Source organism: Odocoileus virginianus, chromosome 11, assembly GCF_023699985.2.
Source record: "Odocoileus virginianus isolate 20LAN1187 ecotype Illinois chromosome 11, Ovbor_1.2, whole genome shotgun sequence".
NCBI classification, from domain to species: domain Eukaryota; kingdom Metazoa; phylum Chordata; class Mammalia; order Artiodactyla; family Cervidae; genus Odocoileus; species Odocoileus virginianus.
In genome coordinates, this window is record NC_069684.1 from 14077942 (window position 1) to 14105150 (window position 27209).

At 37.6% G+C, this 27209-nt stretch overlaps 1 protein-coding gene across 2 annotated transcripts in view; it reads right to left on the minus strand.

The window, feature by feature from the left end:
• Positions 1–4790: 4790 nt before the first annotated feature.
• Positions 4791–27209, minus strand: part of RNF2 (ring finger protein 2) — a 37884-nt gene continuing 15465 nt past the window's right edge. The window contains exons 1-7 of one of the 2 annotated variants that reach the window (XM_070473940.1): positions 18524–18625; positions 14169–14257; positions 11345–11505; positions 10487–10702; positions 8051–8323; positions 7060–7231; positions 4791–6807 (exon numbers count right to left, since the gene is read on the minus strand). In XM_070473940.1, the coding sequence (XP_070330041.1) occupies positions 6706–6807; positions 7060–7231; positions 8051–8323; positions 10487–10702; positions 11345–11505; positions 14169–14257; positions 18524–18548 (1038 nt within the window). In that variant the 5' untranslated portion in view covers positions 18549–18625 and the 3' untranslated portion in view covers positions 4791–6705. Of the gene's footprint in view, positions 6808–7059; positions 7232–8050; positions 8324–10486; positions 10703–11344; positions 11506–14168; positions 14258–18523; positions 18626–27209 lie in introns of those variants that run through there. The other variant, XM_070473941.1, reaches the window with a different exon arrangement.

The window sequence follows — 27209 nt, forward strand, 5'->3', positions numbered from 1 at the left end:
CTTTTTCTTGTCTCGAATTAATGTCTGAGTAACTTTCACTTTAGTAAAGGAATAAACATGAAGATGTAAAATATAACAAGAAATACCAATTAGAGGAAAAGGTAGTAAAAACATAGATGCTTTAGAATGTGTTTGAACCTAAAGGACTATCCATTTAAAACAAATCAATACAGAACCATGGAACCCCACAGTAACCACAAAACACAACAGATAACACAACAACAAGGACGGACCACAAATACACCACAAAGGAAAATCATCAAACCACAATGGAAGAAACAAAAAAAGGGACAGGGAAGAACCACAAAATAAGACAAAAACAAGTAATAAAATGGCAGTAAGTACATACCTATCAGTAATTAATGTCAACAGATTCTCAAGATGGAAGATTAGGTTTCTAAGATCTTTGTAAATATAAACATCAATAGCTGTAATTTCACCATGACAAGGCAGTGATCCCTGAAGGGTGATGATATATCACTTAAAGCAAAGAGGAACTAAAGAGCCTCTTGATAAGGGTAAAGGAGAAGAGTGAAAAAGCTGGCTTAATACTCAATATTAAAACTAAGATCATGGCATTCAGTCCCATCGCTTCATGGCAAATAGAAGAAAAAAGGTGAAAGCAGTGACAGATTTCCTCTTAGGCTCTAAAATAATTGCAGATGGTAACTGAAGCCATGAAATTAGAAGATGATTGCTTCTTGGCAGAAAAGCTAGGACAAACCTAGACAGTGTGTTACAAAACAAAGACATCACTTTGCCTACAAAGATCCGTATAGTCAAGGCTATGAGGTCTTTCCAGCAGTCATGTACAGATGTGAGAGCTGGACCATACGGCAGGCAGAGACGGAAGAATTAATGCTTTCAAACTGCGGCGCTGGAAAAGGCTCTTGAGAATCCCTTGGACAGCAAGGAGCTCAAACCAGTCAATCTTAAAGGAAATCAACCCTGAGCAGTGATCAAACCTGAGCCCCCTGCATTGGGAACGTGGAGTCTTAGCCACTGGACAATCGAAAAGTCCCTACCGTCCTTTATGTTTCATTACGTAGTTAACTTTACCAGTGCTAATATTTGTGTGGATTCAACTTACTATCTAATGTCCTTTCATTTCTGCATGAAGGAGTCTTCAGTATTTCCTATAAGGTAGGCAGGTCTGCTACTGACAAATTTGCTCTGTGCATCTTAATTTCTTTCATTTTTGAGGAGTAATTTTGCTGCATATAGAATTCTAGGTTGAGTTTTTCTTGCAGAGCCTCTGGAAGAGGCTCCATGACTTCCTATGAGAATCAAGCTGTTAATCTTGTTAAAGATTCCTCACATGTGATCACTTTTCTCTTGCTGTTTCTCAAAGCCTGTCTTATTTAGCACTAGTTAGGCTTCTCAGATGTGCATATTCTTTTTTGTAAAATCCTGAAGTTTGAGGCAATTATTTCTCCAAATATACTGCAACCTCTTCTCTCCTAGGACCCCCATTATGTATGCTATTACACTTGATAGTGTCCCACAGATCTCTGCAGTTTTTCCCCTTTATTCCTTTAAGTTTTATTTCATATTGCAATATAGCTGATTCACAATACTGTGTTTCTATTTCTTTTTTTCTGATTAGGCTACTCTCAAGTGATAACCTCTCATTCAAATTTGTTGAATATTTCTAGCAGTTCAAATCTGCTTTTGAGGGACTCTATTGAATTTATTTCACCTGTTATAGTTTTCCAATCCAGGATTTCTGTTTGCTTCTTTTATCATAATTTCTCTTTATTGTTATTCTCTATTTGGAGAAAGATTATTCTCAAATTTAGCTTTTAAGACATGGTTTCTTCTAGTTCTCCAAACAAGCTTTTAAAGGCTAACAAAATTTTTGCTTAATTTTAAAGTTCAACACCTGGGCTTTGTCCCAGACACTTTCTTTGCAAGTCTTGTAAATTTTTGTTGAGAACTAAACATTTGAAATAATATAACATGCCAACTCTGAACAGAGAATCCCTTCCCCTCCTCAGGTTTAGCTGTGTTAGAACTTCTTGGACTGATTACTCTGTAACAAAGTCTGCACTTTTTTGCTGTATGTGACCATTATATTCTGTTTTGCTAGCTTAAATGTGAGTGATATTTGCTCAGTCGTGTCCAACTCTTTGCGACCCCAAGGACAAAGAGTGTCCTTTTCGCCAGGCTCCTCTGTTCATGAAATTCTCCAGGCAAGAAAACTGGAGTGGGTTGCCATTTCCTTCTCCATTTTGTTAGCTTAGAGGTTAGCTAATGATTGGACAGAAATGTCCTTTAATGCCTTTAAACAGTTAACTCTCCCAAACTTGAAGAAGTGCTCTTTGAAACTGTTGGGCTATGCCTTCGACACTTCAACATGCAGTTTACAACTCTGCCTTAGCTTTCACTTCCTACTTACGGAGCCTCAAGTTCTGTCACAGGTTAGATTAATGCCTTCATTTTTCTCCTGGGTATGCATACATCTTACACACGCAGCCTTTTAGATTCCCGGGAACATGCCGGAACTCTTCAAAGCCCTCTACAGACATGGCCTTTTGTTTTGTTTTGTTTTTTTGGTCAGCATCTGTTTAGCCTCAGCTGTTATCACAGGCTCAAGCAGCTTCTATGGTGAACAGACTAAAGATACAGATGTTTGCACAGAGTGAGTAGAGTCAGGTCAAATAAAGACATAACTGGAGAACACAAAGCTTTCCAGTGAGCTACCGGACAGGTCAAATAGTGACAATTCTCTAGAGTGGGCTTTTTGTGGAGCTTCAAGCTCCCTCCAGTGGTTACTAGGCTGCTGGTTTTAACAGCTGTCACAGATGCAAGGTTACTCCTTTTCAAGGCTGACCTGGAACTGAGGAAAAGATGGTCAGGGAAATTTAAAATGTTACAAGCCATGTTGTTACAGTTTGTCAAATAAATGCTTTTTAGACAACTGGAAGGTTTTATTTTTTTAGAGTTCTGACAAAGTTGATTTTGACAACTTTTAGTGTTTTTATGGAACTTGCAATTGTTTTTATGGAACAACAGATTTTCAGAGGTCCTTACTCCATTAATTCAGAAAAGTTGTCAAGGAAGCCATTTTTATAGTTACAACAATGGAACACTAATTACTTTTCCTTTCTAATAATTATGTTTCTAAGACTTAGTAAGCCAAATATTTCTAAGTAGAAATGTGATGGGAATTTAAGAGAGATCTTTTCTCATTTGGCATTTCAATTATTTCAGTTCTCCAAGTTAAGAGTCCTAAGACTCAATTTTCTCAAAGGTACAAGTGAAATATTGTCCTTCCCAGTGTTCAGAAGATTTAAAACGATAATGTAAACTAATTACAAAGGTACAATAATCAAAACAGAGTGGTACTGGCAAAAGAAAAGTCATACACACCAATGGAATACAAGCCCATAAATAAACCATGATATATATATGGTCAATTGATTTTCATTAACTGAAAATTAATTAAGGCTGACAAGACAATTCAGTGGAGAAAGGGCAATCTTTTCAACAAATGGTGCTGGGGAAACTTCATATCCAAATGCAAACAAAGCTGATTTCTTATCTTTTGCCATATACAAAACTCAAGATGGAAAAAAAAGACCTAAACTGTTGGAGGAAAATCTTTATAATATTAGATTTGGCAATGCATTCTTGGACATGACACCAGAAGCACAGGCAACAAATAGAAAACTTGGAACTTATCAAAATTAAAAACTTTTGTATATCACAGGACACTTCTGAAAGAGTGAAAAGCCAGCCCATAGAATGGGAGAAAATATATGATTAAATCATATATCAGATGACAGATTAATATCCAGAGTATATTAAGAACTTCTATAACACACACAAACAATCCAATTAAAAATGGTCAAAAGACTTAAATGGGTATTTCTCCACAGAAGATATACAAATGGCCAGTAAGCACATGAAACTATGCTTAGCATCACAAGCCATTAGGGAAATGCAACTCAAAATCACAATGAAATAACACTGTATACCCATAAGTACAGCTATTGAAAACAAAAACAATAAGTGTTAGTGAAGAAGTGGAGAGAGTGGAATCCTGTAAAATGGTGCAGCCATTGTGGAAAAGTCTGAAGTTCCTCAAAAAATTAAATATAGAATTAACATGTGATTCATCAACTTCACTCCTAAGTGTATATCCAAAAAGAACTTAAAGAACTCAAAACAGATACTTGTACAAAAATGGTCACAGCAGCATTATTTATAACAGCAAAAAGTTTCCATCAGTCTAAGTACCCATCAACAGATGAATGGATACAGTGGAATATTGTTCAGCAATAAAAAGGAATGGAATTCTGATATATGCTACAACTTGGATGAACCTTAAAACCATTATGCTAAGAGACATTAAGACACAAAGGACAAATACTGCATGATTCCACATATATACATGCCTAAAATAGTCAAATTCAAAGAAAAATAAGAGTTTACCTGGAATGTATCACTTATCAGGTACAATTTCTGATTGGGATGATAGTTCCAGAAATAGTGGTGATGGTTAAACAACACTGTGAATGTATCTTAATGTCATTCAATTGTATGGTTAAAGTGATAAATTAGGTTATATATTTTTTACCATAATATTCATAAATTTTAAAATGATAATGTATTAGCCAAAGGCCCTATTTAGTGAGTCTTTCATTCCTCAGTTGAGAAGGTGATTATAGAAGTTACTTGGATAATACTTCATGAAACACTCATAGTTAATACTTTAACAGTACCCACCCTGCAACACACACAAACATACACACACACACACACACACAACACTATACACTCAGTGCTCTATCAAATACCTGTAATTATATTTTGCAAAGGATTACACATCCAGTAAATTAATGATGCAAAGAATTTATATCCTCCCATACTGATGGATAAAAACACATTACATTCTCTAAGCACAAAGCTTATATTCACAATAACTTTTTGCTTAAAGACAAATGTCAATTAATAATCACAATGGAAATTTAGCTGTTTAATGCAACCACTAATCTAATGTCACCAATAAAATCTAAGCAGTTATATCACAAAACCAGAGTTATATTCAGTGAACATGCATTAATAATCTATACAATTTAACATTACACCAGAAAAGGAACTGAATACAAAATTTTCCTTGATATTTGGTGGTTTTCAAACTGCATGGCACAGATTACCCAAAAAGAAAAAAATTGTAAAAACAGATTTTAAATATTTTCAATAAAATGGTAAAAAATTGAACAAGCCGTTACGTTTTCATATTGGGGTGAATATTTAAAACATCAAGCTGGCCCCAATCTGTCAAAAATTGACAGGTAAATATTTACAATGGCTAGACAGGCTTTCAGGTACCGTGGTATTGGAGGGTAACTTTCCCCTGGTAAAAACCTTTTATGGTTAATTTCCCAATGCAAACATGTTTTCATAAATACTGTGATAATATAAACTTGGAAACATACCAGAAATCAGGACAGGGACAAAAAATAACAACACAAGTCAATCTTATTTCTGACCTGTATTCATAAAGCCTTCTGGGTCCAAACACCACACACTGTCCTTCATTATAAAACTAAATTAAGAAGAGTAGAATGACTTTACCATTCTGGCTGACATTCTTCTACAGAATTATCTTTCACTACACATCAAGGCAAGGTTCAAGCTCCATTAGCTTGCTTCTCTAGATACAGTGTAATTAGCAGAGCACCAAATTTATAAACTGATATGGCAACCCAAAATGCTAAACACACTTTTCAAACAAGCAAATTTTCCCTATTGTTAGTTCTATGTGCCATGTTATTTTTGAAACTTATGCAGCTACCAGTAAGAAAAGAATTAGGGAAGCTTTGAACATATCTTGTACTTTTCATCAAGGCTAAAGTGCAAAATATCTCCATGTCTCTGGTATTTTAATAGGAAAAAACATACACACAATAAAGGAAATGAGGTGACAATAAAATACAAAGAAAAAGACTTTTTAAAATACACACTTGAAGACTACATAAGAACAATTTTTCTTTTTTCAATGAAATCTGTGAATGAACCAAGTTCTCACAGAACTTGAGATCTTGTTTGGTTCTCTTTCCCAGGATCAGAAATTCCAAATTTAGAGGGACAAAAATGGAAGAAAATAACATTGCATGACAATGGACACTAAGTTCATAAAGAACTTTTCTTTAAAAATGATATATTATGGAAGAAAATACCATGAAAATAATAATCCTATGAGAATTGTTTTTTAAGCACAGTAAATTTGAGCCTTGGTCTTCATGAAGATACTACAGCTTATATAGAAAACTATAAATATACAAGACTCCAGGAAAAAAAGTCAGAATACGTATTATTTAACATTCTGTAGGCCTAAAAAACTTTTGAAGGGAGGGAGAAAGATGGCCAACTGAATCTTCACTCAAGAATACAGAACTATGAAAAATTCCTGGGTCAAAAGTTCCAAGATGCTCCAAACGGAACCACACTTTGTGAAAACATACAATTTAGATATACTTTTTAAAGGAAAGAAGTACTGAATAATTGCAGTTCCTTCCAAAAAGGAGATCTTAAATTAAGGGGAAAAGATTCTAATAGTGTAAACGAATCTGGCTCAGAAAGAAAACTGAATAACATATCCAATGTTCTGTCCATAAAAGTAATGATGGTACATCTTTAATATTAAAGAAATAGGCTATAAAAAAGTTCATTCTCAGAACTGGTTTTAGTAAAATCTTATTTGTGCTCCTTTGTGGGTGCATAATAAAGTTCCATGGGTTTGTTCACCTTCCAGTATTTCTCACTGACCAATTCCAAAGAAAAAGAGCCATTTAACACCTAAAACGAAAAAGAAACAATTATGAAAACTACTCAAAGCACAGAATAGTCAGATGGAGCTACAGTAAAGTCCATCTTAACAAACTCGGGATACACTTGTCACTTACACCGTTCATGAGAGAGAAGCTAACTGCTCTGCTGCAGTTTCTCTTCAGTGCATGCACCGTTTTATTAGGCTCCACCCCACCACTTGCCACTCTCAGATGTTCAGTGTGCCCCCAATATCAACAGCGTATTGTTTTACATACTTACAGTGAACTGGCCACTGGCTGTTGCTATGTAAATGGTATACTGCTTCTCACTGGCCGTATCAAGGTTCATCTGGTTTGATTCTCCTTTGCTTCGAAGTTCTTCTAAAGCTAACCTCACAGCCAGATACTTGGATAAGTGATCAACAGTGGCATTACCTGAAGTCTTTATGTATCTGGAAAAACAAATCATTAAAACCTTAATTTCTAGATTAATGATAAAAATATATGTAAATTATAAAACACATTTCCCAAAAGCCATACAAAATGCAAATGTCTCAATTATTGACAAAATAATATCAGAAATTTATTCCTCTATTATCTAAAAATTTCTTATTGAAAGGTACAGGAAGAGAGAAAAGGGTCAAGCTCACATCCACCAGGCCATGAAAGTGCTACCTACCTTACCATCCATAATATGACATAAAATAACAAAAATCAAATAGAAATACATACTGCACTGAGAGGAAAGAAAGAACATACCGCTCAACCCCAACAATCAGTTCTGAATCTACAGCAGCAAGAATACTACTAAGCATATAAGCAAACTTCTTCTTGTCTAAGAATTAATTATTTTCAGGTTTTTCAGAATGAGCATAAGTGCTAATTTTCAGATTTTTTTCAAGCATGGTATATCATTCACTCACTCACTCAACCTGATGTGTATCTGCACTTAATGGCAGGTAGTGTGCTCTCTGGAGAGATATGATAAAGCAGACATCCTGGCCAGCCAAACATTTTAGAGCATTATTAAGAAATTTAAATGATCCTTTCTCCTCCTCTACCTAGGAGGGTCATTCCTTTCAGATATGCAACTGCAGATGGCAAGCACATGAGGAATAAAGAAAACAATAATGCAGGCAGCTAAAATATCCAACTGACCTCTGGCAAACAATGGGATGACAAATATCACCCTTAGTTCTTACCTGAAATGGCTTTTTAACTCCAAAGGAAACATTCTAAATTCAGATAATCTGAAACTAACCCCCACTTACCTTGTCTGTGCACTGTCATCTTTTTCCATAAGTGTGGGATGAGGCCTGAATACTAATTCAATTTCACTAGCGCCATCCATTACTGGGTCAATTGCCACTGCTGCATTATTATTATCAAGCTCAAGCCCAGAATCATCAGATGTTTTGGTCCGTTTGTTACTAGGTCCTGCTTCCTGATTGCTGTGCGTGGATGCGTTACTACAGTGAGAACTGTCTCCATTGTCTTCTGCTCCACTACCATTTTCAATCTGTTGTTTCTTACCTCGCTGTAATCTAGTTAAGAGGAAAATAACATAAAACAGGTTGCATAGAATTTACATGTAGACCGTCTCAATGCATCAAGTTTGAAGTACATTTATTGAAGTTATTAAATTCTAAGCTCCCTGGTAGCCTAAAGGTTAGGGTTCCAGACTTTTATTGCTGTGGCGTGGGTTCAATCCTTGGTCGGGGAATTGAGATCTTGAAGCCACTTCAGTGTGGACAAAACAAAAACAACCTAAATTCTAAAAACATCTTAGTAACTGAATTTGCTCCAAGTTGAATAACGGCCATCTATTTCCCACACGTCCCTGGGAAGTTCAGGGAAATACACACAGGCAAACATGTGAACAAATTTAACAAATACTTACATTCATTGAAAATTTTTCTTTTTTGATTATAGGTACTACTGGCAAATACTTATTTACATTTGGATACTTTTCTTATGAGATTTTAAATCGAAAGAAAGGTATAATTCAGATATGTTAAGCACTCTCTGCCTGCTGACCTCACCCAAAGCCAGCTAATACAATGCAAAATTATTCCAATACAAAAGATAAGATATCTAAATATAGAGCATGAATACAGAAGCATCTCTCTAACAAGCTCAAATACTATAAACCGGTTAACTGGGCAAGGTGCTTTGTGTACACATCTTATTTATTCATCAAAACAACCGCCAAGGCAGTTAATACCATCATTTTATAATTGGGGTGGAAGATGGGAACTTAGCAGACAGCTGAAGAAACAGTGTGTGCCATACAGATTATCTCTGAAAGACAGAACAGTAAGTATAAAGGTGTCAAGGCAGAAACAATCTGGCTAAGTCTGAAAAACACCGAAGAAGCTTTAATATTGCTAGCAACTGAACGAAGCTTCTATCACATACTCTCACCACTAGAAATGTTCAAGCAAAATGAAGTCTATCTATAAAGGATTTCACAAAGGGGATTCTTTCTCCTGGTAGAAGACTGAAAGTCTGCATTTCAGAATCACTTCTAGAAGCTTTAAATATGAATGCCTGATCCCCAATCAAAGATTTTGATTTACTTAGCCTGGAGTGATAACTTTGAGGCTCTAGGACTCAAAAACTTCCCAAGTGATTCTGATGTTCAGCCAAGGTGAAAACCACTAGACTGGGATGTGGCTTTGGAAAGTCCTGACTCTCCCTGAAGCCTAAACATATAAGGAGATGTCAGAGCAGAAAAAAGAATGGAGGTGAGGAAAGTGCTCAGATTATACAGAGCTTTGGAAGCTACCATTAAGGTCTTTTAGCCTGAATGTGAAGAGAAGCTATTAAGAGGCCTCAAAGCAAAGGAGAACTTGGACCTGACTTTCACCTTATCATTCTGGCTGCTGTGCTGAGAACAGATGCTGTGGTGGTAAGCATGGACAGTAGAAAGACCAATCAGGAGGCTACTTCAATACTTCAAACGAAAAACAGTCACTGCTTATGCCAACTTGGATATATTATTGGAAAAGCTAAAAATATATTTACTCACAGACTGGTATACAGACTGGGAAAAAAAGAGAGAGATTAACAGTAACTCCTAAATTTTTGGCTAAAGCAAGTGTGATGATGATGTTTCCATCAACTGAAATAGCAAGAAAGAAGTAGGGGGCAGAAACTGACAATTCAGTACTGAGCATGTTAAGTTTGCAGAAGAGAAACAGCTAATGACATACAAAGGGAACCGGGAGAATATGATCTCTTGAAAGCCAGGGAAAGAAAACCAATCAAAGAGAAATTAACTGTGTAAAATACTAAGTAAGATGAGATCTCAGAATCAGCGACTAGATTTTTCCATGGAGGTCAATGCTAACTTTGGTATGAGGGGTGGGGGTAAAGCCTGACTGGGGGAGTTCAAAATGGGAAGAAATTGGAGCTGGTGAGCACAGACAACTCTTATGAAGAAAAGAAGAGAAGTACAGTGGTGAGTGGCGAGAGAAGCGGGTATATGAGAGGTGAGGTTTTGTTTTGAAGATTCTATTACTTTAAAAGGAATCCCCTATTATCCCAGGAGACATATATTATACCTGCATGAAAAACTAATTACACAGAACTACTGTTGGTTACTGCATTTTATCTTTTTCAAAATGGAAGGTGTTAAGTAAATTCAGTATTTAATAAAATATTCAGAAAAATGGCCACCCTATCTGGCCTTCTTGCTCATGTACCTGTTCATAGCCTGTATCTTCAGTCCTTCCTCAATGCTGTGACTGAGTGCTTGCTGATTATTGTGCTTGTTGATCCTGGCTAATACTCTTTCTTGATGAGCTTCATACTCATCACGACTTGGATAAATTTTGCTGATGAGTGCATCAAAGTTTGGGTCTGGTCTTAGTGATCTTTTGGAAACTAGCTTTTTCCGACAGGTAGGGCATTCTTTATTGCTAAATAAAGAGAGGGAAAAGAAAATGTAAGTAATACCATTATCTTTGGGCTGAAGACAAAAATAGTCCAGATTATTATCATCCTTTTCCCAATACCTTTACTAAGTCACAGAAATTTAAACTGATCAACCTGACTTTCCATGAATATCTGACTAGTGGCTATAAGCACGATCTTTGAAACCTGAGATACTCTCTACTACCTGCCAATAGAGAAAAATCTAAATACTTCCCTATGATAATTTATATATAACCATTTTAGAAATGAAAATCTAGTCTTTCCTAATTTAAAGTTCCCCTTTCTGATATCCATGCCATACAAGGAAAAACTATCCACTAATAAATATTCATGTTATCAATTATTTTATTAAAATAGCTTTCATCATCATATTATTTTACATACGTAAGAAGTGGAAAAACCGTGGTTCCAAGCTTTGTAGTTTCCTCAAAATAAAAACTCATCCTGAAAAGCTTCTAAAATTATATAAAACCAACTGTTTCAAAACAAAGATTCTCCAACAATTACAACCTAGACTTTAGATAAATTTCCAATTCTCAAATGAATATGTATTTCTTAAAACCCAGAGCACTAGAATACTGTCCTCACATAGTTTAAATACCTAGGTATCACTCATTTTAACATACCCACTTCTGAGGGCTGTGATAATGCAGTCTGCACAAAAACGATGTAAGCACTCTTTTGTAGTCATGGTGTTCTTCAACATATCCAAACAAATTGGGCACATTAATTCACTGTGTAGACTTCGAGGTGAAACCACAATTTCTAAGCCATCTGTTATTGCCTCCTGTAAAAACATCACTTTAAAATTAAATGCTACCTATTTTTTTTTTTTAAGTTATGGACAAGTTCAAATATACAAGAATACAGAAGAGACAAAAATGAACACCTGTGTAGCCATCATCCAGTCGCCATCACTGTCAATTCACAACAATCTTGTTTTATCTATAATCTCCTTCAACTTCCCTAAGCCCCAGCACCAAAGCATTATATAAATCTGTTATCATAATGTTAAAGATAGAATATCATATATTTAAAAGACAACTAATGGTAAATTAGTCTGGTATAATTTTAAAACAGCACTGAATATGGAGTCAGATGGCTTAGGTTCTAGTTCAACAACTAGCTCTGCAACTCTGAAAATTTTAACATTGTCTTCTTACCTGCAAAATGAGGAAGTTAAGGCTAAAGGAACCCTAAAAATTTTTCCATCTGCAAAAGTACAACATTTTGATAATAAACTATATATTTCATGCCATCCATTAAAAGATTTTAAAATATGAATTTAAATATTCTGTATGCACAGTTTAACAGGATTTTGTTTTAAAATCACTTTTTGATCCTTAAAAAATCTTGATCCACAGAGCAGTTTTCTACCAAGTGGTCAGGTTCTCAGGCTAACCTACAAACTGACTTAAACTATAGCACATCTGTCTGAAGTAAAAAGTATTAGTATCTCTAATTGTCATGACTAAAATTGTTGTCAGTGAGAAATGCATCTGGAGTTCCAATGTAGAATTCAGGCCACATCTTCCAGAGGCACAGATTAGTGACTCCTACTTTCTCCATCACTACCACTACTGACTGTTCCCACAAGGCAGCACTGAGAACCAAGGCACCGATATAGGCTCCTATGGATTGAGGAAAGAGGTCTAGTTAGTGGCCACTGAAAAGGAAGATGCAGGTAGAAATAAGGGCTTCCAACAGGGTTACTGACACTTCCTATTTCCACTGGCTCTCCATCATGTTTGTGTTTTCTCTATAGGGTCAAAGATTGATGACTCCACAAGAAAAGACAATGAAACTTTAGATACTTGTCCCTTATCAAGTATCTCTCATATTTCAACCTTTCTATATAAAGCACCTTCTGTATTTTACTTAGTTTAACATGTACACAAACTTTTGACTTAGGAATTATAACCTCCATTTTATGAATCACACAGGGTATGATGATGACCCAGCTAGTAATCAAGCCTGTCCCCCTTGGCCCCTTGAAAACTTGCCTAGCAAAATCCCAAGCCTGGATAAACCATCCATCCAGGTTTGCATGTCTGCACCTGTGTATCTGTGTAGCACTGCAGAGGGGAGAAGGGGAGGAATCACACAACCAGACTGGTATCAGTAAAAACTCACTTTTCTTTTCACTACACTGTTTTTCACACCTTTTTTTCTATCTGCAGACCTTCTATCATGGAAATGTTAAACAGATTACCTTACCTCAAATTCATTAAAAGAGAGCTCTCATTTTCTCTCTACCTGATCTTTATAAAGCATCTTCCTCGTTCTTATTACAAGGAGAAAGTACACCACTTCCTATCAAATATATGCTCTTTCCTATCTTCCCAAGCATACTCCCCTTTCAATTATTCTGTCTGCTCTCAGACTTCAACAATCTCTCCCTCCTCACTAAATCAATCTGGATTAACATAGGGTTGCGGCAGTGAAACGTGAACCTTAGAGCTTTGTGCAGAGGGAAATGGGGTGAGAGTAGTTCCACTTCTCATTAACAAAATTTAAAACTTCCTGATTCTACGCTCCCCTCAAGTTTTCACTCATTCGGCTCCTCTGCACAGCCAAACTTTTCTAAAACATTACCTATTCATCTTCACCTCCCCTCCTCCCCCTTTAACACAGCACAACCTACTCAAGTGAACCTATTCTTCTCAAGGGTTACCAACTATATACTGCCAACTTGAATGTTCACTTTTGTAATCCTCATCTTACTCATCCTCTCAGTAGTACTGAACACAGTAGCTGCATCCTCCTTGAAACACTCTGTCCTCTTTTTTTTTATCTCCTCTCCTCATCTCCCATTTTTCCTTCCATTTCTGGGGTTGTTCCTTCTCAGTCTCCTTTCCCATTACTTAATTTCTAAATGCTGAAGCTCCTCTGGATAAAGTTCTGAGCCTTCTGCTCATCTCTCTCTCTAGGCAAACCGGCATTCCTGTGGTCAAAATGCACAGACACGTCCTAAAACTTTATATTTAGCCCAAACCCCTAGGTAGCATTTCTGCTTGTCTTACAGGCATTTCAAACTTTCAGACTTCAGTTTTAAGGATGTTTATCTCCTTCAAACTTGTTCCTCTCCCAGTCTTTCCCATCTTCACCTTCTCAAAATAGTTACCCTGTTATTATTACAGCATCGAGGAACTTTCCTATATACAACTTCTCATATGTGTAATTTACCTGCTTGATGCCTAAACTCCCTGAGCTGATCCCACATCTGTTTTATTCACCACTTTACACTAGTCCCTAGTTTAGGACCTGGTACACAACAGGCACTCAAATTATCTCTTCAATGAATGGTCAACCAACATACCCAAAATTTAGGACTATTTTGTATATAAATGTATTATTACAGTTATGGTCTTTCAAATTTTCATTTTCTAAAAATATATTCCAATTTACATATGTCTCATATTTTCCCTAAATTATCTTGGTCTACATTACCTGAGGTGTTCGTTGTAGTTCATATAAACTGAGTTCCCATGTTTTGCTTAATGGTTGAGTTCCATTAGTCTGCACAGCCTGAGACATTGCTAGGAATAAAGACAAGAGAAAAACACTTTAGTATCTGAAAGGGAAGTAAATCTCAAAACTAATTTTTAGACACTGTAAATCCTGAGAATAATTATTAAAAAAAAGTACACACTAGTTCAAGAATGAAAATGAAGAAAAGCTCAAGAATATTTCCATTTATAAATACAAGCTACTTGACAGCAAGAGGCTATCACTGATCCCTGAACACCTAACAGTCCGCATACAGAGAATGCTTCACTATTACTAATGTATAGAAAATCCTCTTCACCCAAAATAACAAGTGTCTTTCTGAAACTAGTGGTCATGGAACTTAGAACTAAGTCAGGAAAATGTCAGACTTCTCAGCATGGTCACCGGGTTCAATTTTTCCCAGAGACACAGAATCTACCTTCTGAGCGCTTTAAGCCACTGGTCATCCTGCGTCTATTTTCACAGCTCCACTCATGAAGACTCCCGTCTACTAAAGTCAGCTTCTAATTCAGAAAGCTCCTCCTAATGACGAGTCCAAAACTGCTACCCATCCCCCCTACAGCTTGCCCTCTGGAGGCAAGCTGATTAAGTCGAACCATTTTGCTACGCAACAGTCTTGCAAATATTTGGACACTGTTATCATATCCCACCTGATTTTTCTTTACTTCTGGCTGAATGTCCTAGTTTCTCCTACTGCTCACCATTTGATACAATTTCAAGGTCTCCTTGAGTTCTAGTTCTTTAATGGAGCACTAAGGGAGTGGCAGTGGTCCAGTAGACAGTGAGAAGGAAAAATATCACACTTGCCTAAAGACACAATTTGCACCATCACAGTACATCATATACTCTACACTGGCACATAAACAACGAAGGACATGATCTATCTGTATCCAGGATGCTGAATTTCCCACTTTTAGCAGATACCATTTTTAAAATATCTGCTCAAGACTCCACCTAATGAGCAATTAACTTTCTTTTATAAGTAAAAGCACTTCACTGAACTTTAACCTAAATTCTAGTCCCCTCTAAAATTCAATTCACACTGTCTCATCGACAGAAAGCTACATTTCCACATGAAATTTTGCCTTTGTCCAAGCAAAAATGTGAAATGTTCAAATTTTTCAAATTTGAGTGAATCATGAATTTTGTTTTTAATTTTGAGGCTGTCCACTGAGTCTACCCTAAAGCCTTGTTCATTTTGCTTATTGGAACTAGTGGACTCCCAAACAAGCAAACATTCCTTAAGCCTTTTGTCCTTGAACCAAATTATCATTCAGGTGCTGTATGATCCCTGATCAGTGTCCCCTACAGTAATCTGGAATCTGAGCAATTTTCCTCAGCTAGTATAGCTGAGTTGCAGTCACTAGACTAGCTGAGTTTGTTAATTCTATGATTAGCATCCTGTGGTTCTTTGAGTATCTCCCTGAATGCTTTAACTCTATTCTCTGAGAATCATAAATTAAAAGAATTTTGTGAAAGAAACTTCTCCTTGATGAAATACTCTTTTCTGCATCATTCAATCTTCAGAGGATCAGATGATGGCACAGGCTCTACTAACTGCTATGTAGTTAAACTTTAGCAGCCAACGGATACAAGAGACCCAAGAGACCAGCGTCTGCTCTCTGGAGCAACAAACTCTGCCATAAGCCTCTCTAAAAACGTTCACAAGGAGATATCTAAAAGAGACATCACTTTGTTTAATGGAGGAGGCCGTTCATTTCTGTACTCAGGGACTAAGGTTAACATTTCTGTACTCTAGGGACTAAATCATGGTTTCTAGCCACCACTTTATGGGCTTCCCAGGCGGCTCAGTGGTAAAGAATCCGCTTGTCAACGCAAGAGACACAGGTTTGTTTCCTGGGTCGGGAAGATCCTCTGGAGAGGAAAACGGCAGCCCACTCCGGTATTCTTGCCTGGAAGTCCCATGGACAGAGAGGCCTGGTGGGCTACAGTGGGACACGACTTAGCAACTAAACAACAAGAAGCCACCACTTTACGAACACTGCTTGATCCTACTGTATGCAGCGTGTCATCAACACAACCAAAACAAGCTCTAGCAAAGAAAGGAAGAGAAGTACCAAAACACGATGGCCAGTCTTTCTGACTGCTATGCTGAAGCCTTAAAATTAAACTTGGACTTCAAAGCAGCATGTCTTTAAAGACTCTAGCAAAGAGAAAAAGCATTCAGATTATCTGAAACCTGCCCTCCTTACACACCCAGCATTCTGTTTTGGCATCACCACCTTTTGTACTCTCTGTCCCCCTTTACTGTCTCCCCTGAAACTCCAAACGAACTACCTTTTCCTCAAGGTCTTTCCCAGGAAAACCACCAATGACCCACACCCACTTAAGACTGCTACAACGGTAGATAAACCAATGGAAACTAAAGGAAGGTACAGTCTAGGGTTAACAGTCATAATAAAAAAACTTTCCAAAACCGTAAGGCAGAGAGACTAAGGGCTGCTATTGGATTTCATTCTGTTAAGACACTGTGTCCAGGAATCCCAGGCTTATATTAATGACTCCATTTACTTGTAGCCTCTCAGATGAATAAAGTGTTGAAAACTGGCTGGAAAAACAGAAAAAAAGAAAGTACAAAACACTCCACAGGAGACTAGGGAATGCAAGGAACTAGAAAAAGCAAGAAAACATGAGTGATACACAAGCCTTTTCTGATGTCTTCCCTTTAAAAGTCAGACTAAAATTCAAGGTTGTGAGCAAGGAATGGAACAATAAATAGGAAACATATGAAACTGGCATCAAAGTGTACAACCTGTATTGTGGGACAGGCCCAACAGACAATGTAAAAAGAACCTGCCCTTCTTTTTCTTAACAGGCTAACATCTAAAATACAGGATTAAAAAAAAAAAGGAACAGAAATTTGCAACTTTGGATAATTTCCAACACAGCAGTTGAAAATGTGAGAAGACCTTTAGAAAACTGACAAAGTACAAACTAAAACAAACACACATGATACTTCAGATAAAAAAAACAAAGGTCCTTTAGCCTCTTAAGTTTCAAGGACCTATTTGTAAAGATACTGACAGATACAGCAATCAGAAAAAATAAGTGGAAGAGGCACTGCTCCGTATTAGCAAATAAAGGGTATATGTGGGGTGGGGTCGGGTGGGATGTGTGTGTGTAAAGAACAATGGCCTCAAACCTACCAAGGATGCAGCTCTGAAGACGACTCTGGAATTCACTGAACTCAAAGTAAACTACCTTTAAATACAGCTTCCCTGTAAATACACATGCCACTTTTCTACCATAAACTCTATAATAACAAAATGCATCCATCAGAGAACTAAAACTACTAAGACAGGAGGAATTTCTCAGAACTCTAAATCCTAACCCACGTCCCAACACTGTTACCCTGGGGTCAACTATAAACAGAACACTCCTTTCATCTGTCTGTTAAACGCTCCGCCAGCAAACTAATAGGAACTGTCAAATAAAATATTCTCCTAAAGCCTTGTTTCTAGAGATATCAGTTCCACTGAAAATAGCCAAATTTTATCTGATTTGGATATTTGTATACCTGTGGCAACTAAGATTTAGGAAGTAAACCACAAGCTAGTCATAGCTCCAAAACATCACAGTATCATTTGGAAAACCAGGATCAATATGACTTTTGAAAATGTTCCAGTCTTTCTTTTTGAATCTGTATTACAATCAATCATAAGTTCCTTGGTACCTAGTCTTAAATGCTACTGCATGAATGCCAATGCCATCTTACCAGATAACACAGCAGGTGTTACCAAAAAAAAAAAAAAAAGGAAAAGGATCCGGTCTTGCTGATTACCAAAACCACTACCTCATTTTTTTTCTTTTTTCTTTTTAAATTATGAAAGTATGATAACACAATTACAGGAGATTTGGAAAATACAGAACAAGGTTACATATAGTTCCACTATATATTAAATTATTTTTTAAGTAGATTAAGATTTTTTAGTTGGAGTTTCAATACCAAACTCTCAAAATTAACAGAATGAATATATTAGAGAAGTAGAAGGATATAGTAGACCTGAAAATCACTATGAGAACCAATTCAACATAATTAAGATTTCTATAGTTTTCACACAACAGTGGGATACAAGTTCTATTCAAGTTCCCAGACAATAAACCAGGAGACATTGGAAGATAACCATTAACATAAAACAAAGTGCAAAAATTTCATGGTCTAAAGATACTGAAATAGAATCTGTTCTCTTATCATTGTGGAATTATGTTAGAAATCAGTATCAAAAGATATTTGAAAATAACCCACATATTTTCAAGTGCAATGTGACATTTACCAAGAGAGATCTTTGACTTTGCCATTGAAAGCCTCAGTAAAGGTAGAAGTCTACGAGAACACAGAGGGTATGTCTCAATTTTTAAGAACCTGTCGGCAGTGAAGATATCAACAATATTTAGTAACATCTCCTGTGATCTGTCCAAGGAGGGTCAAAAGGGGATCTGAGATGAAAACTTCCATTTTCTGACTCAAGACACAATCCACATATACAGAGGGCGCTACAAATTCTACTTTGGCCTAAAGCACACAAACTACATGTACTCAGGAAGCTCAAACTTCCACTTTTGGCAGTTACCAAACAGATAAGCTCCCCAGAACTAGTTTCTCTTTGCTTTTAAGTCAATATATAATTTTTCACTTAAATTTAACCTCAATTCTACCCTTCCCCCAAATCATATACAAACTTTCCCCTTCTCTGATTTAGTGACAAGCTGCATTTCTGTCTGCAGCTACTTCCTGCCCAGGTCAGGAGCACGAAAGACATTCAGCTTCTTCTTCTGGTGAGAGTGAACTGTGGCTTTGATGACCCGTATTTGGGAGTCGTCTAGATATTCACACTACGGACATATACACAGATCAAAGAAAGAGAAAAGGAGTAAGAATGCACGGCCTAGGAAATAACTACAATCTGAAAGGCTGGAAAGTAGAGCTGAAGCCAGTAAAGGAGGGAACTGAGGTGTCGGACAAAGTAGACTCTTTTCAGTTAATAGGAGTTGACTACTGCCTGAAGATCCCTGCCGCAAAACAGAAGATCTAGGTCTACCCATGGGCCAACCCCCACCCAAATGACACTTAATAAGAAAAGGGATACCCAACAAAACAGAAATGTTTCTTGCACAAAGCAGACACACAAAGTTGTGAAGCGAATATTAGCATTACAGTTCAGACAAGGCAATTTTAGTAGCAGTGACAGAAACAAAATAAATCCTGAGAAAAGATCTAGTCACAGTTACATGTTGAGAGTTCACAGCTTCAATAACCAAAGGGAAAATATCAATAGTATATTCAGAATGTTCTTGGAAGGACCATAAATACCTGGCTTTCATGCTGACTCTCCACATTGTCACATATGGCAGATCACAAAGTCCTTTTGTGGACCCTCAATGTGGTTTCAAAAGCTTTTTCAATACAACAACCTCAAGGTAACTGGATGGCATCACCAACTCCATGCACATGAATTTGAGCAAACTCTGGTAGATGGAGGACAGGAAACCTAGTGTGCTGCAGTCCATGGGGTCGCAAAGAGCTGGACATGACTTTAGCGACTTAACAACTGAACATCACCACTCAACAAGTGACTCAGTTCAGTTCAGTCACTCAGTCATGTCCGACTCTTTGTGACCCCATGCACTGCTGCACAGCAGGCTTCCCTGTCCTTCACCAAGTCCTGGAGCTTGCTCAAACTCACATCCATCAGGTCGGTAATGCCATCCAACCATCTCATCCTCTGTCGTCCCCTTCTCCTCCTGCCTTCAATCTTTCCCAGCATCAGATCTTTCAAATGAGTCAGTTCTTCGTATCAGGTGGCGCAAGTATTGGGAGTTTCAACTTCTGCATCAGTCCTTCCAACTAATATATAGAACTGATTTCCTTTAGGATGGACTGGTTGGATCTCCTTGCAGTCCAAGGGCCTCTCAAGAGTCTTCTCCAACACCACAGTTCAAAAGCATCAATTCTTTAGTGCTCAGCTTTCTGTATAGTCCAACTCTCACATCCATAAACAACTACTGGAAAAACCATTGCTTTGACTAGACGGACCTTTGTCAGTAACATCTCTGCTTTTTAATATGCTATCTAGGTTGGTCATAGCTTTTCTTCCAAGGATCAAGCGTCTTTTAATTTCATGGTTTCAGCCACCATCTGCAGTGATTTTGGTGCCCAAGCAAATAAAGTCTGTCACTGTTTCCATTGTTTCCCCATCTATTTGCCATGAACTGATGGGACCAGATGCCGTGATCTTAGTTTTTTTGCATGTTGAGTTTTTCTCAACACTACTACTAAAAGCAGTTTTTCTCAGAGGCCACTACTAAATGCCTTTTTGCATCAAGTGACTACCCATAAAGAAAAGGGTAGAAAAGGGGGAAAAAAAAAAAAAGGAAACTCCTATGCATTCTACAGAAAGAGGTTTACTAGCTTATCTTTCTCTTTTCAAAAAAAAATAAGAAAAAAGGTTAAGACTTTCATTTCTAGTTCTGCATGTAAAGGTGAACAGACTGAAAAATCAACCACTCCTCCAGGATCCATAAGTGAGGGGAGGACAGAAGGATACCGACTGTCCCAAAACTGGAGAGACAGAATATTGGGAATCTCAACACCTCAACTGCAGGAGGAACCAGTGTCAGGTAGGAAACTCTGTACTTGAAAAAGTCTTGGAGTATGCTGTGTGTGGACAAGTATGAGAGTTAAAAAGTCCAGGAGGACCCAGTCACAGGGAGGGGAGCCCCCAAAATACTGTCACATTTACCTCCAGAACCGCAAACAGGTTCCCACAGCAATTATCAGAGAAAAATCCCTTCATGCTACCAGCAGAGAGTGAAAGGAAACCATTTTAAAATATGCCAGAGCATTCTATTTCTTAACAAAGCCTGCCCTCAGAGAAAACTAGGTAACCAGAACCTAACCTGCTGGGATATTATCAGAACCTAAGTGACATGGGGAAGGGAAATAACCAACTCCAGTCCATTCTAGTCATCCTGTCCCACCTAAAAGGAGTTAAAAAAAAAAAACTAACAGCCACTAGTGAAGTTTGCAGTCCAGAGGAATACATTCTGAGACCAAATATAAGAGTACAGAACCGTCACTTTTCCCCAACACCTCACCACCACACTACTAAAAGCCTTTGTGCAACAGCTGCTTTTACCCAGTACATGTTGGCATGTCAGCAATAGAAAAAATTACAGGGCATACCAAATGACAAAAACATAATCTGAGAAACAAAACATCAGAACCAGACATGGCAGGGATACTACAATTAGTAGACCAGAAAAGACAGACATAAGAAAATTTAAAAGATAAGCCAACTGACAAAGAGAAAATATTTGCAACATACATAATAAACAAAGGTCAAAATCCATAATACATAACAGATCCTGCCCTAAGTCAATTTAAAAGACAACTCAATATAGGCAAAATGATGAATGGGTAATTAACGGGAATTACTAGTGGCCAGCAAAATTAAATCATGCTTAACTTCACTACAAATCACTAAACTGTAAATCAAGACAATGTTATCTATATATATGCTCTATTTTTTGGCTGTGATGCTGACAAAAATTAAGATGATTGATAATACTGTTAGAAAGGGTGTACAGAATCAGGAATTCTCAAATCACTGGAAGTGTGCAGTGGCACGGTTTCAGGGATGGAACAATCTGGCTATTAAATTTTTATCATTCTAACACAAAGAATTTGGTTGCTAAAACATGTCCTGCAATTCACGCTTTAGGAAAAGTGACAAATTTTTTTAAATGAATACAAAAATTAATTTTCAGGACAAAAGTACATTAATCCCCAACTTAGAAATTAAAATTATCACTTTAAGTTTTTTCCAATATATTATATTTATGTGTCTATGTTACTGGAAAATGTGTACTTGTGTACTAATTCAATTACAATACGGACTCGTCTTTCGAAGATCCATCTAGGGACTTGAGACGCTAACCATAACATCTTCGGGCTTCCCTGGTAGCTCAATGGTAAAGAATCCACCTGCAGTGCAGGAGATGCGGGTTCGATCCCTGGGTCAGGAAGATCCCCTGGAGAAGGAAACAGCAAGCCACTCCAATATTCTTGCCTGGGAAATCCCATGGACAGAGGAGCCTGGCAGGCTACAGTCCATGGGGTAGCAAAGAGTCAGACACGACTTGAGCAACTAAATACACACAAACACACAAAACATGGCTGCACGTAAATGTTCACTTAGTAGTTCCTGGCAAGCAAAGTAACGTAAAGGCTCCCCAAAGTGTCTTTTTGTTCCACCCCATCTATAACCCTCAAACTGGTTGAGGGGAGTATTTAAAAAACCATATAGACACTGTTACTGTTGTCTAGTCGCTGAGTCATTTCTGACTCTTTCATGGCCCATGGACTGTAGCCTGCCAGCTTCGCTGTCCATGGGATTTCCTAGGCAAGAAGTATTGGAGTGGGTTGCTATTTTTCTCCTTCAGAGGATCTTCCTGACCCAGGGACTGTACCCACATTCCCTGCATCTCCCACACTGCAGGTGGATTCTTTACCACTAAGCCACCTGGGATGCCCTATAGACATTAAATGTGGCAAAGAGCAGGTTTCATATGAAAAAAATGGAAGACAATACTAATACAGGTTCCATTCAACTCTTTGAGACCTCCAAAACCCTCAAATTCCCTAACTAGGCTATATATTTGCTCCCAAGATCATTCTCTGGCTTCCCTAGAAGGAAAAACAAATCCACTAAACCAAAAATTCCTCAAGCATAAAGTCAGCAAACTTCATATTTTAGGGATATCCTTGTTATAGTAAAATAAATGAGACACCTAGAAAGCACAGTGTTCTTTGGAACTGGATCAGCTTGAGTTTCCATCCTAACGCTGGCAGTTACTGGCTATGGATCCATGAGCAAACACTCAAGGTTTTATCTTTTAATCTGCAAAGTGACAAATTTTTTCAGGGTCATTGGTAAAGCTGAATGAGATGGGTCATATAAAATGTGTGGCATTTTATAAATGATAAGCCATAAAACTGAAAAGATATAATTTTGTTTCAATAAATAGGAACTATTATTTCTTAGGCTCCCAATAGGTGAAGTACAAGGGTAAAAAATGATTTAGACACTCTCTAACATTAAAAATCAAAAATTTTACATAACCCCCTTTTAAAAATAATAATTTTATTATTTTCGAAAAGACATTTTCATGGGGTTCTCATTCCCATCACGTCATGGCAAATAGAAAGGGAAAAAGCAGAAGCAGTGATAGATTTTATTTTCTTGGGCTCCAAAATCACTGTGGATGGTGACTGCAGCCACGAAATTAAAAGACGCTCCTTGGAAGGAAAGCTATGACTAACCTAGACAGTGTATTAAGCAGAGATGTCACTTTGCTGACAAAGGTACACAGAGTCAAAGCTATGGTTTTTCCAGTAGTCAGGTATAAATATGAGAGCTGGACCATAAAAAAGGCTGGGCACCAAAGAACTGATGCTTTTGAACTGTGGTGCTGAAGAAGACTACTGAGTCCCTTCAGACTGCAAGGAGATCAAACCAGTTAATCCTAAAGGAAATCAATCAACCTTGAATATTGATTGGAAGGACTGATGTTAAAGCTCCAATACTCTGGCCACCTGATGCAAAGAGCTATCTTGTTGGAAAAGACCTGGATGCTGGGAAAGTTAGAAGGCAAATGAGAAGGTGATGGCAGAGGATGAGATGATTAGATAGCATCACTGATTCAACGGACATGAATTTTGAGCAAACTCTGGAAGACAGTGAAGGACAAGGGAGTCTAGCGTTCTGCAGTCCACGGGGTCACAAAGAGTCGGACACAACTTAGCAACTGAACAACAACAAAGGAATATAAGAACGCTTCAGCATATGCCTTGTGTGATTTAAAAAAAATTGTTTTACTCAAACTAACAGGCTTATTTGCTCTCAAGAATTTAAGGCCTTTTCTGTAACAAACAAAAGTTACCGAAAAGGGCAGATGTGTCGTTGTCTATTGCTAGTAACCTGTATGTAGATGGATACTAAGAGTAGTTTCTGGAAGCTTAACGGAAAAAAGGAAGTTATTAGGAACATTTTTGGCTCAAATCCCACTAGAAACTTGTGGATTTTTTTATAAAAGGGAGCACTAGATGGCATTAAAAAAACAGCATTTTAAACCACAGCTTTGAATAACATATACAGACATTCAAATGCATGTTTCCTAAATTATCCTTCTCTTTCCCCAAACACATATATAACCTTTGAGAAGGTGAAGATACTATAGGCCAAGTACACTGCTGTCTGATCATTAATGATATAAGGCTAAAGTGTAGAGAACCTATACAATCTTTAAGCTTGGGCAGACTCCCAGTAAACCAGACTCAAGTCTCGAAGATGCCCTGGCACAAGCTGGGTCATAAAAACTCCTAACTCCATTCTCAATAAGAGTCTCAAGTGCACATTTTCTGTAGTCTGTGTGAAAGAAAAATTCCTATTAAAGAGCAGATGCACAGGCAAAAGGGCTGACATTGTGTTGTAAAATTTTAAGAGTCTAAAGTGTACTCTTACCAAAGTGGAGCTGTAGAACAGCCACCAGGGAGATTCCAGAATGAATAAAAACTCTTCTCCCCAAAAGGAGCTTCAAATATAACATATTCTGAGCTAAATCTCAGAGTTCTGTGCCTAAAAATGCTTACCAGTTGCTTTAATCATAAAAATCGCCTGGTCTTTTCAGAGTATCTGAAATAGAACTAGTCTAAGGAGTTTGAGCTATAACTATACCCACCCCCCAAAAGGATGAAGAGTTAAAGTATATGGAGCTATTTATACTCCATATACTTTATATATATATTTGTATGTATAGGGAGTCCATTTATACTCTGAAGAATGATTGATGTATTAGTTTCCTGTGACTGCTGTAACAAATTATTACATATTTGGTGGTTTACAACAATAAAAATTTCTCTCTCTCAGTCCTGAAGGCCACAAATCCTAAACTGGTATCACAGGGCCAAAATCAAGGTGTTGGCAGGCTGCGCTTCTTCCAGAGATTTTATGAAAGATTCTGTTCTTGCCTCTTCTAGCTTGGAGTAACTGTTGGCGTTTCTTGACCTGTGGCCACATCATTCCAATCTTTGCCTCTGTGGTCATACTGCCTCCTCTTCTAAATGTAAACTCTGTTGCTCTCTTAGAAAGACACATGTAATTAACATTTAGAACCCACCCAGACAACCCAGGGTAATCTCCTTGTATCAAAATCTTTAACTTAATAACATCTACAAAGACTCCTCCCCTCTAAAAAAGTGACATTACAGATTTCAGGGTTTGGATGTGGATATCTTTGGGGGGGGGGATGGAAGGCAGAGAACAGGGGTCCATTTTTTAGCCTACCAAGACTGCCAAAGGTAAAAGTTAACTATATAATCAACCCCGCACAGCCAACACTTATGTCTTTATTCTGTATATGATTTAAGGTTTTTTAAAAAACTGTGAGCCATATATCAGAAAACACAATCACTTTTAAAGTACTTAGATTATCCCGTTTTCCTAGAAAGCATCTTTCTTTATTTTCTTGAGATCCCTACCACTATGAAACAAAACTATGAAACTCTTTTTTCCCCCCTATATTAAGAAACTTATCTTTTTCTTCCATGGTTACCTTTGAACATAAATAAAGGTCACATCAAAATTAACTCTCCCAATCTTTAGCAATTTTCTTTTCCTCGTGCATTTCATTATACAACATGCAAACAAGCAAACAATTTGTTCCTTAATTAAAACACTGCTTGCTCACAGGATACAGGTGTTAAAAGAGTTTAGAAATTTATTCAAGACTAGGCAAACTACGGAGCAATAATAAATTCTGAGTAAGCAATCCAAGTGCCATCATAACACTGCCTGCAGTAAGCATCACCTCATAAAAACCACTCACAGCAGTTTAATCTAAAGCTACAGCTGTAAGACAGAGACTGATTTCTGTAAGCTTCTAAAAATGCAAAGGAAGTGTTCTTTATTGGAAAAGTTGTTTTTGGATTCAACATCTGGAATAGAAAGCTAAATTACTTTCAGTAACCCAATAGCTTTATTTATAAAGAAAAAATAATCAACTCCTATTTGGATTACATCTTTTCACACTATGGAACATAGAGCAGGAATCTTTCAAAGGTGATTTACCAAATCTTCATTATCCAGTCTTAATTGTTTCTGAGTACTGTTGGTAACAGACTTAACATTTTTTGGTCTCTATATAAAATTAAGTTATTGTCACAGGAAAAATAAATGCTTTAAGATATTTTTAAAGCATTTAAAAAGCAGATCTAGATAATTAGCATCATCTGTGCCCTCCTATACAATACTTGTCATTAGTATTTCACCTCTTCTAACATGATTCCTCGGAGAGGGCAATGGCCCCCCACTCCAGTACTCTTGCCTGGAAAACCCCATGGACAGAGGAGCCTGGTAGGCTGCAGTCCACGGGGTCACTAAGAGTCAGACACGACTGATCGACTTCACTTTCACTTTTCACTTTCATGCGCTGCAGAAGGAAATGGCAACCCACTCCAGTGTTCTTGCCTGGAGAATCCCAGGGACAGGGGAGCCTGGTGGGCTGCCATCTATGGGGTCACACAGAGTCGGACATGACTGAAGTGACTTAGCAGCAGCAGCAACATTACTCCTTCAGTCCCCTCACCCCTACAGATACTTTCAAATTGCCCCAGTCAGTCTTTCCCCAAGACTTCAGAATGCATCTGCTCAGGGTTCTTGTCAGCCAGCACCAGTTACATGAGCAGCAGCCCTGTTCTCATTCCGCCCCTTGGTGTATCCATCTGAGATGTTTCGAGCTGTGATGCTGGAGAAGACACCTGAGAGTCCCATGAACAGCAAGGAGATCCAATCAGTCAATTCTTTTTTTTCAACCAGTCAATTCTAAAGGAAATCAACCCTGAACATTCACTGGAAGGACTGATGCTGAAGCTCCAATACTCTGGCCACCTGATGCAAAGAG